Source organism: Hibiscus syriacus, unplaced genomic scaffold (genome assembly GCF_006381635.1).
Source record: "Hibiscus syriacus cultivar Baekdansim isolate YM2019G1 unplaced genomic scaffold, ASM638163v2 tig00110761_pilon, whole genome shotgun sequence".
NCBI classification, from domain to species: domain Eukaryota; kingdom Viridiplantae; phylum Streptophyta; class Magnoliopsida; order Malvales; family Malvaceae; genus Hibiscus; species Hibiscus syriacus.
In genome coordinates, this window is record NW_024062849.1 from 400,772 (window position 1) to 415,972 (window position 15,201).

At 33.0% G+C, this 15,201-nt stretch overlaps 2 protein-coding genes and 1 pseudogene across 2 annotated transcripts; 2 read left to right on the top strand and 1 right to left on the bottom strand.

Annotated features, from left to right (window-relative positions):
• Positions 1–2,202: 2,202 nt before the first annotated feature.
• LOC120139498 (NAC domain-containing protein 82-like) lies at positions 2,203–2,744 on the top strand. Its single transcript, XM_039154694.1, has 2 exons — positions 2,203–2,322; positions 2,418–2,744. The coding sequence occupies exons 1-2, from the start codon at positions 2,203–2,205 to the stop codon at positions 2,742–2,744; spliced, it is 447 nt and encodes a 148-aa protein (XP_039010625.1).
• Positions 2,745–3,499: 755 nt separating this feature from the next.
• Positions 3,500–4,311, top strand: LOC120139499 (annotated as a pseudogene).
• Positions 4,312–6,116: 1,805 nt separating this feature from the next.
• On the bottom strand, positions 6,117–14,909 carry LOC120139510 (actin-related protein 2/3 complex subunit 1A-like). The gene is made up of 15 exons (XM_039154701.1): positions 14,677–14,909; positions 14,240–14,325; positions 13,140–13,216; positions 12,824–12,918; positions 12,260–12,329; positions 12,073–12,142; positions 11,331–11,404; positions 11,205–11,247; positions 9,868–9,949; positions 9,429–9,517; positions 9,233–9,318; positions 9,091–9,154; positions 6,674–6,780; positions 6,524–6,579; positions 6,117–6,407 (listed from the first exon to the last, which is right to left on the bottom strand). Exons 1-15 carry the CDS (start codon positions 14,744–14,746, stop codon positions 6,343–6,345), a joined length of 1,134 nt encoding a protein of 377 aa, XP_039010632.1. The 5' UTR covers positions 14,747–14,909; the 3' UTR covers positions 6,117–6,342.
• Positions 14,910–15,201: the final 292 nt, after the last annotated feature.

A 15,201-nucleotide genomic window follows, 5' to 3' on the forward strand; every position in this document is an offset into this window, starting at 1 on the left:
CTTGTTTTGGTTTTCCTTTATTTGGGATTTTGAGATTTAAATGTATTTGAATAAACTATATTAGACTCTGGGTTGTATTTGCTTGTAGCCTAATAATTGGCCTCCCTATTTGTAATGACATTGGAGCTGTTGTAAATAGGGGTTTGTATCATCGTCAACCGAAGGAGGCTCTGGAATTATTCTCAAAACAGCTCTTCTGGGTCTGTATTTTTTTTATATTCTTTATTTAAATTATATTTGTGTTCCCCTATAATTTGATGAATTTATCCATTTCTAAAATTTTATAAGTTTATTTTATAATATAAAATTTTACTAATTAATTTATAACTTAATAACTAACTAATAACAACCAACCATCAACTAATTTCTGTAATTTTGATATTGTTTTTTCTTCTATGGGATGCTTTTTGTGTGGTTTTCTTTCTTTTTCATCCTACTTATATTTTTATTGTTAATAAAACCTCATCGATTTAAAAAAATGAGGGAAAATAACAAATATAACATGATATGTATATGAAAATACAAATAAGATATAAATGTCTTTAATATTCCAAAAAAACATGATATAAATTCATGAACGTTAAGAGAAATGACATATGATCGGCAAACTGAAATATAAGCTGATAAAAATCAGGAACGGTGGAACCCAAAAATGACATATTACAAGAAATGCACATTCTCATATTTTGACACCAACTTCTTCGAAATCTCCTTTTGTTTTTACAAGAGAAATGGAAATTTGGGAAAGAATAAAAGATGTAGGACAAAAATAAAAGGGTAAATTACGAGTTTAGTATCTAAACTATTACTTTAATTCCATTTTGGTACTCAAGCTTTATTTTTTTCAAAATCATACTTAACGTTTAGTTTATGTTTCAATTTGATACCCTTCGTTAAAAATTAATAGTGATGTTGATGTACCACCATAAGGTAATGGCACATCATCATTAAAAATATAAAAAAATGTTACATAAATAGTTCTGTTAAATTTTTAATGGCAATGTACCAAATTAAAATATAAGCTAAATGTTAGGTACAATCTTTAAAAAAAAAGTTTGGTTATTAAAATAAGATAAAAATAAAAATTTTAAGTATTATACATGTAATTTACCCAAAATAAAAAGGAAAAAGGCTTCCTTAAATTATATATATTTCAATAGATTTTAATTTTTAAAATCTTTAAATTAATAATACTTTTTAAAATTATGAGATGATGATGTGAGACAATCCCAAGATGGGTCATATCATCTCACTTAACATCATTACAAAAAAAGGGTCGATATGTTTGACGGTATACAAGGGGCCAATATGAAAAAAAGTTGAAGGGCCGCTTTGTGAGAAGCATACAAGTTCAAGGGTCATTCGTATAATAAAGCCTTAAAAGTATAATTTTAAGATTTTTATAATAATGTTGATCGTACATAAAACCGTACATTATTAATCCATCAAATATTTACTAGTATACAATAATTAAAGAATATGACTTAAAATAGTTACTTTCATATTCGAACTTTCGTAAAAATTAACTCTCTTCATAAAATTGTATACTTGAATCATTAGACATATAGTTTCTTTTATCGTGATATAATAAGAATTTATACAAACAATATTGAATACTAAAAAAATAAACCATACAAAAAATTTAGTTTGTGTAACGATTTTGTCACTAAATTTAAAATCTCTTCAGTTATGAGTTTAATTTTAGTTTATGTATTAATTTGGTCCATACAAAATATCATCAACCCCTCTAATTATCGTTGGTGGTCAATTGTCGCCCTTCACGGGTTGACATTAATAGTAAAATCGATATATAAATGTTCGCATTTTACTCCTCTTTCTTCTCGTCAGATTGATTTTCTATAATTCTATTTTAAAAATGATAAATTTACATTCAAAGGTTTAACATTCTAATGCTTTAGTCTCTTTTGAAAATTGTATCATGAGATTAGTTTAAAGGTACGATATTGTCTTATTCGAATAATGTTTCTTTCCAATTGAATTCCGAACGAACATCTCATATCATTATAAATGAGAAATCTCTCAAACCATAAAAATTAATGAAATTTTTGTGGTTAAAACATTATAAACAGGGGTTTGTATCATCGTCAACCGAAGGAGGCTCTGGAATTGCACTCAAAACAGCTATTTTGGGTATTGGACTTTGCCCAAATCTATATTATTTGATTTGGATTCAATTGGGTGATGGGGAAGAACTCGTTGCCGCCGGGGTTCCGATTTCATCCTACGGATGTTGGGTTAATGATGTACTTTTTGAAGAGAAAAGTAAAGGGGAAGAAGCTATCTGTCAATGCCATTGCTGAAGTTGATATGTATAAATATGCTCCTTGGGACTACCCAACCTCTCGTATTTGAAGACTGGGAATTTGAAGTGGTTCTTCTATTGCCCTGTTGAGAAGAAAGGGACTAGGTCCAATCGTGCAACTACAGATGGTTATTGGAAAACTACTGGATGGGATAAGCCTGTGAACCATAATAACGAGGTTGTGGGTTCAATTAAGACTTTGGTTTTCCATCGCGGGAAAGCACCACGAGGTGAGAGAACAGATTGGTTAATCCATGAGTATAAACTCAAGGAGAAAGGCGACTCTTATGTCCCCTGTGTCCTTTTCAACAAGGATGGTAAGGGCCCAAAAAATGGTGCTCAATATGAAGCACCATTCAAAGACGACAACTCTCCTCCCATCGTGTCTATCCTAGAAGCTGCTGGTAACAAATGTCTCTGATAATTTGTCTTCTGTTCCAACGTTCGAGAATCTCAATGATAACGATGAGGAGTTTTCGGCCATATTGACATCATTCGTAGATGATGTCCATCCTTCCAAATATACACTGTAAATTGATAGTTTTTCTATAGCTTTTCAAGAATGATGAATATATACTGCATTATTTCTTTGTTCCCATCTTATAACGATGGTGATTAACAAAGTGCAGCTAGCAATGAGGGTTTTGGTGTAATATGGTTGCTCATAGGTTAGCTTCTTGGGCACTTTGTTTTGGACAGTTAATATTTTTTTGACTCGATTTGTCTCGAGATAATTACTTCTGATGTATAATTTATCTTTATCTATAGAATACAAACACTTAAGAAAAAGGGACAACGTAGCATATAACAGGTTAAATAGTAATAAAATAAAAGAGGGCGAGTAGAAATATGGTGCAATTTCCTAAAAAAAATATGTAGCGCCGGCCTGAGCATCTAAGCTGTCACAAGACACAGGGATGAACCTCGTTTTTTCCAATTATAGTTTTGTAGTTGACAAATTATGCCGGAAAATTTAGCTCTTAAAACTACCTATGTGCTAATTAATACTAAACTTCCCTCTGCTAATCAACTCAACAACATGTTCAAGTTTCACCTCTTCCTTTTCCAAGTTTCTGCAATTCTCTTCTTCTCACACCAATTTTGTTGTAAGTATCTAATTTCACACAATTTGCATGTTCTAAATTCATCTTCTGCAATGATTCAGATGGCAAAGTGATGATGGAATACATTGGAGCCACAGGCGCACCCGTAAGACTCGACGCTGTTCCGATCGAAGATGGCATCGATTTCCACTTCCTACTCAGTTTTGCCATAGATTCCGATCCCTCCGGTAATTCCCAGAACGGAAAATTCTCCCCATTAGGGCAAGCGCATTAACCCCGGAATCCATTGCAGCCATCAAGCAAAGTCACCCCAATGTGAAAGCCTTAGCCAGTCTTTCAGGGTGGAGCATAGGCAACAAAGTCCTCCGTTGGTACAACCCCGTCGACGTCCAACGATGGATATCCAACTCCTTCTCGTCTTTGTTGTCGATATCTCGACAATATCATCTCGACGGCATCGATATCGACTACGAAAACTTCCCAAGACGTAACTCGACGTTCGCTTATTGCATAGGTGAACTCATCACCCTCTTGAAGAACCAAAGTGTCATCTCTGTAGCCACCATTGCTCCATACCATAAAACAACCGCACCTTACATTGAATTGTTCGAGAAATACGGAGAAGTGATCGATTTCGTTAACTACCAGTTCTACACCGATAAGGTAAGAAAACCCAGATCTTATGTTGAAGCTTTCAAGCTTCGAGCTGGAGAGTTCGACAAGGATAAGTTGTTGGCAAGCTATGAAGTGAATGGGAGGGGAATTCAAGGTGACGACTTCTTTGCTGCTTTGAGGCTTTTGGAAGCAAATGGATTTAGTGTTAATGGAGTTATGATCTTCTCTGCTGATGCTTCTTCCTCTAATGGCTATTACTATGAGAAGAAATCTCAAGATTTCTTGCTCAATTCAACTGTATCACTGTGAAAATTTACCTATTAATTCTCATGTACTACTACTATATCACAATACAATTATCTTTATATAACTTTGAAATTTTCTTTCTTAATTTGCATTTTAAACTATGAAACATAGTTTAATGTCAGAAAGATAAGGATATTTGCAAATTTTATTTTTTAAATAATAACTTGTTGGATGATATGATTATCGATTTATTATTACATTTTTTTTATTTCACGGATTAAAGAGAATCTTATTCTCTCTAAAAGTTTTGAGTTCGAACAGTTACGTTTGCAAGTTGTGTGTGCGTTTTTTATGGTTAAGAAAGATTCTAAATAAATATTACCTGTAATCACATTAGACTATTAAAAGAAAAGAGATAATTTACATTAGTTATACATCATTACTGATTTTAGTATTATTATTTTTAAATAAGTATTATTATTTTTGTTTTGGTTTACAGTAATTATTTTTTAATTGAACTAGTTTAATTTAGAATAAACTTTTTATATCTAAATTACGAGAACTTTTAATTAAAATATAAGTTAATAACATTGAAATCTACTTTTTAAGTATTTGTTAATTTTTTGATTGAATTTAATTTGGTTAATATTATTATTGATACAATATACATTAGATGTGAAATTGATTAATCTTAAATATTCAATTTCCTCCGATTTATGACTAGGAATAAGTCCGTGATATAAATATTATTGAAAATTTGTTTTGTAATTTAGTTTTAATTTTAAATAAAACAATACAATTAACAACCTTGTTTAACTTCATTTTTTTTCTTTTTTTTCATTAAATTTAATTCAAAGAATTGATCATCGGAATCCGATCTATTGACCGACTAATTCAGATCAGGTACTGCAGAAGCGAAAGCGACCCTCCCAACCTAATTTGCTCCATTCGCAAATGTTAGGATTCGAACCCTTGACCTTGCTTAAGGAATAATACTAAATGAAAATTTTAACACTTTTTAAAATTTTCACACAATATAAAAGTAATTTTTTTAAAACCACTAAATGAATATAAATTAATAACTAAAAATGTTTTTAATTGACTTGAGTCGATCGAACACTCACCCTTATGTGATATATGTGTTTCGGCTGTGATTCAGCTGAACTATTTCTATATGAAATAATTGCTTCAATAATTTTTTATAATATTTAAGTGAATATTTGGTCATACATGTTCGTGTAATCTGTATGGGGTAAAGTGAAATCCCTTGGTTCACTCGGTGGTGCTGAAAGCCGGTGATAATCTATTGTTGTTGAATGTATAAATCATTACTACTACAATATAATTTTGTTCAGTTGCCATCGATTCTTTTTTGAAGTTTTCATTGTCTGTTTGCTTTTTCCACAAGATATATCTGAAATTTGATGTTAGACAATCAAGTTATCATGAGAGAAAAAATTCTCTTTAAAAATTTAAAAATTTTGTTCTCCGTTAATTAGGAAAAAAGAAAACGAGTATTCTTTGTTCAAAGAATAACTTCGGATTATACTCAAAAGTTCATAACTTGACCGTCTTACTTCCAACCAAAATATTAATCTAAGTGACAAAAAAAGGACAGTAAAGATGAAGGAAAAAAATTCATTCATTCATTTTTTTATTTTTGTTTTTGTTTTTATTGCTAATTTGTTTTTATCATGTCTTAAAATTTTATAAGTTCGCCCCACTTAACATTTTAGAAGTTGGCCATAAGATATTGTGTCCGTCCTTGACAACCCTAGCCTCTTAATCTTACACTCACTGGCCACCGACCGTTCACCTATTCCGACCATTGATGTAGCTGTTTTCACAATCCACAAACAAAACTTGTTGAAAAGCACAAACATAATATGCATTGCAGAGTTCTGAACTAATGTCCCGCTGCACTGAATCAAACACAAAAAAGAAATCTAATAATGTATTAAATCTAAGATTTCAGAATCAGATGAAATATCATCAACACACAACATATATGTGTGTGTATATATATACCACATGCTTCACTATTATTGCATTCTGTTACCTGACCAAACGAGTGAAAAAAAATTCACGACACACTTAGAGATACTCCATAAGATCTTGCTGGTTTTCCAGATCCCAGATTACCACTTTCCCGTCCATTCCTGTAATATTTGAATAGCAGAATAATGAGAAAATATGAGTCCAAAAGCTCCCAACTGAGATTATTCCTAGTCCTGAAAGATTACAGTTTCTAAGTAGCAAAAGCAGAGAAACCCACCTGAGGTGCTGAAGCGCTTTGTTTTAATACCTTTTTGTTTTAGAAGTTCAATACAACTGCAGTTCCAACAAGAGAATGTTTGCATCGATTATCCACTCCATATTCAGAACTATATCATATTCAATAATAACAAAATGGGCAGAGAAGTACTTGATGCAGTTGTCATGAGCAGCTCCCTGAATCTTAGAAGGTTCAACTGTATCATTGCTCAATCCCTGCCTTGATTGACCATAAAATTTGCCAAATGCTTCAGAAAACTGAAAAGAAATGACAAAATGCAAAAGCTCAACCCAAAATTATTCATGAATAACACTAAATTACCAGCGAGTTTCAGAGAAATGAGATGTATAAAAAATAGATGCTAGGGTTCTCAATTAGAGAAGTGTAAAAGTTTGCTGCATTGGTTTCTTTCAAAGATACCGAGTACTTCCGCATATCAGCTACCTCCATTCTCTTGAAGCTATAAAAATGTTTCAAGCAATGGAATCCAACCATCTCTTCATGCCTTCCTTAACTACTACAACACCACCCAACCTTAATATTTAATTGAACTTCAGTCTACTGTAGTCATAGAAATAATCGTTAAAATGGAATATAACTTTTCCACAACTTCTATAACACCCTTCTCTTCCTACCATGAAAGAAAGAAATAAAAAAGTAAGATTAAAATGATTTGGCTCCAAATCCTATGCTTAAAACTTTTCCCCATATTCTTGAGAGGACAAGGTACCATTAGGACAAAAAGGTGCTCGCAGCGACTTCATTTTCTTATTTTTCAATGCCAAGAACCAATAGTGTCCTAAAAAATAGGAATGAAAACAGCTATATTGGGGTTTGAGGAATAAGTAAAAGACATAGCTGAACATAAAAATTGTGATGGACTTTAATGCAATGGTAAATAATGTTCAAATGATATTAATTCAAGTACTCGTGTAGACCTCAAGAAATGGTGTCCGTGATTGCACAAGGGAAAAAATAAGCCACGGAAATAATAAGTTAGATCCTTTCCACGTGTTATCGAAGACGGTTCATTTTCAATTCACAATATTGGCACCAAAGAGTAAAATACTTGGATTTTCCATCTTATTTCAAGCTGCAATACTAGAGATGTATAAGTATGTTCATTTCAATATTGATATGGTAAAGTTTTGAGAGAGATTTTCTGGATTCATTCCCTTTTTCTGTACCAAACATCTCAAGAAAATAAAAAATATTCTATAAGTATAGCCGCAGGATATCTCCTGCAAATGGTATCAAAATAATTTATGAGAAATTTGAGATGAAGAACTGAACCAAAAGCAATAGGTGCAAGCTGGACTTAGGTCCCGTGAACACTGCCAAAACTCAATGTGGGGTCTTTTTACTCACCACATAACACTCCCCCTCCTATGTGGGTCAACATACCTGCCACAAGGTACATGCTTCAAGTTTAGAATTATGTGATTATATTGTGGCTTGGACATCGTATTTTAGGATAACAAGCCTATTATAAGGCGTCACCAAGTGGGAGTAGAGTCTGCTATGTTACCAGGGGAAACATAAATAAGGGTCTCTCCATCTATTGGCAATTCTGTTTCAGGATGGATTCTTGTCCTAAAATTTACCACAATATCACAACCAAGGTTTTTATGTTTCTTGTCATTCACATTCTTTGTTGCCCCTTGTTTGTTTGACTTGTTAAGCCCATTCACTTCAACTGTTAGTATTGAACCTACATGTAGGGTAAATGTTGGGTTGTGTTATGTCATTTCAGTTAAGTGGGCAATTGGGTGCGGTCTTATGTTAAATTTAGACTTATTGACCTACAGCCCCCTTGGTTGTAAGTTGGATGATTAAAACTAAGAATGGCCAAAGTGAATAATGAGACACCTTGATCTTGATGGTTTTTCACCTCCACTTTCGCTAAAACCAAATTCAGGAGCATACTAAAGTTTAAAAAATACAATTGTGTTTTCTCCACTGTAATGAGAATCGCTATTAAATGAGAATGACTAGAGTAATCATAGAGACACCTGGAAACATGATCTTCGATATTATTCTTTTAAAGATGTTCTTAAGATCTTACTGACAAGACTTTTGTTTGAGAACAAATAGTTGACACAGCTCAAACTAACGTTTAACAAATGTAATGATTCACTCAAGTGAATAGACAACCTGTTGATCTTATTCCTGATAAGAGCCCTGACAACAAGTTATCTACTTAAATAAACACGCCTAGAAGCTGTCTGTGTTGTTCTTAGAAGTATCTGCCTTTGCCCCTTCCCCAGCCTCACCCATAAAATCCACACTTACAGAATGAGAATAGCTAAAAGTATTTTTTTATAAGAATTTGAGGCCTCGTTAAAAAACCCCTTCATAATTGTTAGAGAGCCAAGAGGGCGAACTAACAAAAAGCGGAAGGGGGAAAAGAGCACCTCAGACTATATTGCATTAATAGGGGAAAAACATCCCAAAATAACATCCAGGTTGAAGTCACAACAAAACAAGACCCAAAACAGAACAAAAGCTTAACACCAAACTACCCTAGCGGTTAACCAGAATAGCTAAAAGTCTTATGATACAAATACCTGAGAACCAGATTTTGGACCTGATGAAGATTCTTTCCTTTCACCTAAGAATCTGATAAAGCTCCTAGAAAACAAGACCAAAAACCTTATTGATATAATGAAGCAAGTGTAGAAAATTAAAATGACAGAGAATCGCACATACCATAACCCTGATTTATCTGCTGCAAAAACCATTGGATTGCAGTCAAATCCCACGCCTATGACCAGTTTCTCAGAAACAAATAGGACCTGATGGAAATTCATGTTATTGCATAAAAATGAAGATTAAAATAACGTTTATGATTAGGCTCAAAATAAAGGGAAACAAAAGCAGTTAACAAGAGTGAACGCTGACCCACATCACGAAGAGGCAAATAACGGAATGCAACATTCTGGGCCAAAGGGGAAGGACCAACATCATCAACAAAGTAAATCATAGAATTATGACCTGTAAATAGATAAATGGTGGTTAAGAAGGATTCTTTTACAATCAGATCTAGGACCCAAAATAAATGTTCCCCCAAAAAGGTAGCTAGGGGCTTATGAAGTTATATCAAAATTTATGCATAACCAACTTAGTTTAGAGGTTTCATGCAATGAGGCCTTTTCCCCAACCAAAAATTAAATGTAAAGTTAGATTACTTTCCACCAAATTTCCCTCAACTAGAAACTAAACAAACAATTAACCAAGTCAATACAAAATTGGTAGTTTAAGGGGAATTTTTTTTTTCAAGTTAATAAATACCATGCCACAAACTTTATCTTTGGACATGACAAATAGATAGAAATATTCCTTACCTACGTAAGCCAAAGTACTGCCACTTGGCGACCAATTCACCCCAAATGCCCATGAAGATGACAGATCAAGCTGAACTATTTGCTGTTGAGTACGTGCCGAGAAAGAAAAAGAAAATGTTAACTCTTCTTTGCATTGACAAAAGGTTAATGAAACTCCAGAACCCCTGATTTCAACTAAATAAAAGATGGAATAAATAAGAATCTAAGCAAGTCAGTTAAGCAAAGACAAAGTAGTCGATATAAACATTCATGGGTCCATATGAGGCATGAATAATTTGGGAAACTGATTCAACTCCGCATTTCAAGAAACTCAGATACACAAATAATAAGAATTCAGCATTATTTCCTTCAAGTTAAATACTTGGACCAATTGATTAAACAAAACATGAAAGTTGTCCTTCCATGCTTCTACTTCTTTTGACACAAAGGAAGATATTAAGAATTAACTTCAAAATGTTGATTAACCTCTCAAATGAAAACTAATTGCAACTCTAATATGTTCTGCTTTTTCAGGAGTCAGGACATCAGTGTCCTGCTAGTTTCAATAAAAACTATAGTTCTGACTATGATTCCAAAACATGAGGCATCAAAGGATGCAACAATGTGTGGCTGTATAGCTTAATTAAGATTATATTTGTTTCTACTAATGAAAATTTTGACGTCACAGATTTTACCAAGATTCACTGTCAATGGATGAATGCTTTGCAACATGTTCAAATTATTTACAAGTTTTATAGAAAATATCATTCCCTGGGCAAAGACGAGATGCACTAGAGATAGAAAATTGCCAAAAAAAACCTATATGGCTATCATGGGATAATGTTTCCTTTCTAATTGGAATTGCAATTTTGACAATTGCAAACCATAAAATAAGGTTTGCTTGCCAAGGAAATTACCTTGTCATTCTGGACACTGATGTCATTAAACTAAGAAAAAAAGGTAAAAAAGTAAAATTCAAATTCAGATCATTCATCAATAAAGGCTATCCAGTTTCAATTTCAAAACATTGATGTTCATAAAAGAAAAAATAGATTGCGCATGGAACTGGACCTCCTAATCGCTAGAGGTTCAAATGACTAAAGAAGATTTTCCCTTTTGGCGGTTAATTGCACATTTTGCAATTTGGTGCATCACTAACATGGAAATAAGCAGAATTCTAGCCTATTACCCATATTCATCTTTCAAGATTTTAATAGGTTGAATTATTGTTAGAGTTTATAACAACAGCGAACATGGAAATATATGGATTAACAAATAAAAGTTCTGGAACCATTTTTCCTACATATCAAATGCAACCATTAATTATTGATTGCTAAAGAGGGTGGCATGAATGGTACCTCTCCAAACTTTGGATCTGAAGAAGTGCCTGTTTTTGATTCCCTGGGAAATTTAAAATGGAAACATGATACTAATGTGCCCAAAGAAGAATAATGGTAGTCTCCAGACACCAATATTTAGCATACCTTGCATCAACACCTTTGATAAATGTAGAAAATACTCGGCATTTACCATCTGTGGATGTTGTAGCAAGTAGAATCTGTACCAAAAAGAATTTCAAAATAGACGTAAGACTTGCCATTCTCTTCCAAAATATAGATCATATACCAGTTAACGAAACAGAATCTAAGAGATGAATTCAAAAGCATCTATTTTTTTCCCCAAATGGCATAGGTATGACGCTATGATATTCTGCAGGTGAAGACAAATAAAATTCTTAACATATGATATCTAGAATGTCCATTTTTTTACTTAAAAGGTTTCCTCAAAAAAATCAATGCCTCTCCCATTGATAGCTATAATCTAATGTATAGTATCCTACTTAGATTTTGATTTTAGATATATATACATAAAAGAAAACATAGACACGTATACATACAATTAACCAAGAATCCAAGATTTGTTAATCTGCTAGAAATAGATGGTTTTGGAATGGGTTTCTTTAACCATTATATTAAACATTAAGCTAATGTGCTCATGTCAAACATATTTAGCTTTTATCTTAAAATTCTTCTCCCTTAATTCTTTCTTTTCGATGCAATGCCATGGGAGTCAAACCAGACTCCATAATACATGAAGATAGATGAACCCTACCATAAGACAATTATCCACATCAAAGGATAAAGTTGAATAACAAAACCACCATATAACTACACTAAGAATTGAAAAAAGACTTCTCCAAAATGCTGTGAAGTGGGAAATACACACATTATTAGGATGCCAAGCAACACTTGTGACAGAGGAATTATGCTTTTTCCTGATTACTTTGCTTACCCACCTACAAACAACAAACCAGATAAGTATGTATGCATGTACATACATATATATATATAAACCAAGTTGGAGGATACTAAGAGAAAGGAGAGGTGACAACTGAAATGGAGCAACATATTACCAGTTATTATCTCCCTCATAATAGCAGATGCATACAGTTTTAGCACCACTTCCAACAGCGAACTTGTTTTCTTGAAGTTAAACGACAGGAAGAAATAAATTGGTTAGAGCTTTTGAATAATGGATCTACAATTACCAGAGGTATTCAGACCTCGACAATCATAAGAGCATGGACATGCAAGAATTATCAAAATAGGAGCACAAAAACAAGTTCTGTTGACTTCATTAGGAATTTTTTCTTATCAAATAACCCAACTGAAAATCTGAAGTCCTAGTCCACAACATAATTTATATTCTCAAAAGTCAAATGCCAGTCTATTTTATAAGCTTGAGAAGAAGAATCATTGTATACACAGCTAGAACAATGAACCCTGAAGTAATACGCATTTGACAAATTGTAAAATAATGGTGCTATGCTTTTTTTCTAATAACTGTTGAAAAGAAAGGGGGAAACCCCAATAAATAGACCCAAGAAAGTGCCAATCTGTGTATAAAGCTAATTTATTGCACAGTACAAAGAAGTGAAGAAAGACTAATAATGTCAGGTGAAATTATGTTTATGTACCTTTGGGGCTCCACTGAACACAAAGTGCAGCACGATTGAGCCTAAGGATGACGAGAGTTGGTACCCACTCTGGTCCTTCTTGGTTCCAAACATATCTTCAAATGGGATCAAAAATTTCAGAAGACAAAGAACACAATAACAGTGCTATAGAGAAGTGAAACAATATCAAAACAAGACAAGACAAACACGAGGATCATGTAGGCACTGTTCAATTGAATTTGTCCAGGCCAGGGAAAGAGAAACAGGATGTCCAAACTACAAAAATGTCATTTGTGCATGTGTGTGTCTGTGTTAAAAAAAAAAGATAATTACTCACGAATTCCGATCATGAGATACAGAAACGATTCTGTTTGACTTCTCACTCCAGTCTATCCCAGAAACAAGTTGATCATGCTGTGGAAAGACATAAGAAACATCATATTGGTCAAAAATCAAACATAAAACAAGAAAAATTTAACAAAGAAATGAATCATCATCCATGAATGTAGTGATTTCAACAACTAGATAGATTTTCATTTTGTAAGAAAATTCAGTAACCAAACATGAAGCTAGATAGAATTCCCTTCCAAAAGAACAAAGAAGACTAAACAGGCTTCTTGTCTTCAACAAGAAGAAAGTGGATTCTTCGAAAGATTTTAGACCGAGGAGCTCCTCAGGTTTTACTGTTAGTATGGTTCTCAACAGGAAAGCTGTAGTTTAAAGTGCTTCCATTATAACTTAGTGTTTCTCATATATTAACTTGTTCAAGGCATATCCAATAATTCTGGCATGGAAAATGTTAAGAATTCAAAATTTATTATTAAATATCAGTTCAATTTATTTCCAAACATTTGCATTCAGGAAGAGTGAGTTTGGGAATCTTGAAGTCTGATCATATTTTCCCAACCAACAACCAGGCTGCAACACTTCTGTTCTCACCTTTCAAGCTTAACTTTCTCACAACTTCTCTAATCCCTATCACACAATTCAGAATTAATCTAATAAATTTGCTAGTTGCATTAGATTCCTAATTCTGATTTCCATGCACATAATATTTCCTGTTCAGTTAAAGACAGAATCGGTATAAATGTGGTCTGATATCATACAATAAGTTGAAATCCAAATCTTCCTCCGTCTTCCATGCAGCGGTATTACTTCTATTTACTTATTAAGAAAGACTCAGATTTCAGACAAGATCCGACGTATCATTTCATATTTTCCTTTTCAAAAAACATTTATATTCTTCACCAAAAAAGAGGCTTCAGCTAGGTTCTAGTCATATCCAGTGCGAAAATTGAGGTGTCCCAAAAGTACCAGATAACATGATTCCAAAATGAAATTCCAAATAACTTTCGGAGATGATTTTAGAAATACTGCATAACTATATGGAATAAACCATATCTTAGTTGTTTATAGGGAAAATTTTGAATAAAGTACCTTCTGAAGAGCATGAACTTTCTCCCACTTGTCTTGCACCAATTTATAAATGTGAACCTCATTATTATTTGGGCAAAATGCTACCACTACAGGCAAGAGAAAAAAGTAAACTAAATATGTAGAAAGAATCAAAAGAAAACATAATCCCATGCAATTTAAAAGAACAAGGACCAAATTTTTAGTTCTAAAACATTAATTAATAGAAGCTTCAAATGAAAATATATATATTTAAAACCCGGAAAATCAATAAAAATTGGATCCATTAATTTCATTCTCCTCTTCAAATTTACATTCCTAAGACAAATATTACATCACAACAACATTAAACTCAATAAATGAAATTATTTTCTTTTTATTTCACAGCAATCAAACGAAGCATAAAGATGAAGAGAGGGAACGGAATTTCGAAATTAACAAAAAAGTGTATAAGAAATTACTGGATTGATCGGGACTCCAAGCATGGCAAGTGATGCACTGAGCGAACTGGTGAACTGCGACGGCCGCCATTTTCAGCTGATGATAAATTGATATATTGAGCTGAGAATGCGATGGGTAGAGATCTATGAAGAAGAGAAAGAACTGTGAAGCGATCTCAACTTCTGTTTTAAGTCTCCGTGAACAAACGGGCAAAGCTTGAATTGAAAGATAGCAATGGATTCGGGTTCACCCGCATCGGGTTTTGGGGGTTCAGGTTGATTTTCTTAGGTAAATTACAACTCAGGTCATGGTGTTATGAGAGTTTATAATTACATAACCATATTCCAATAAATCATAATTTAATTATTTTATTAAGGGATAGTAACAATCATGTAATTTTTCCATTAAGAGAGCAACAAATGATATTTTTTTAGTTATATTTGATTGATCAGATATAAATTTACTAATTGAATGACCAAAATGTAAACTTACTCACAATTAAGTGATTAAAATGTAATTAACAGAACTAACCTTCATTATACACT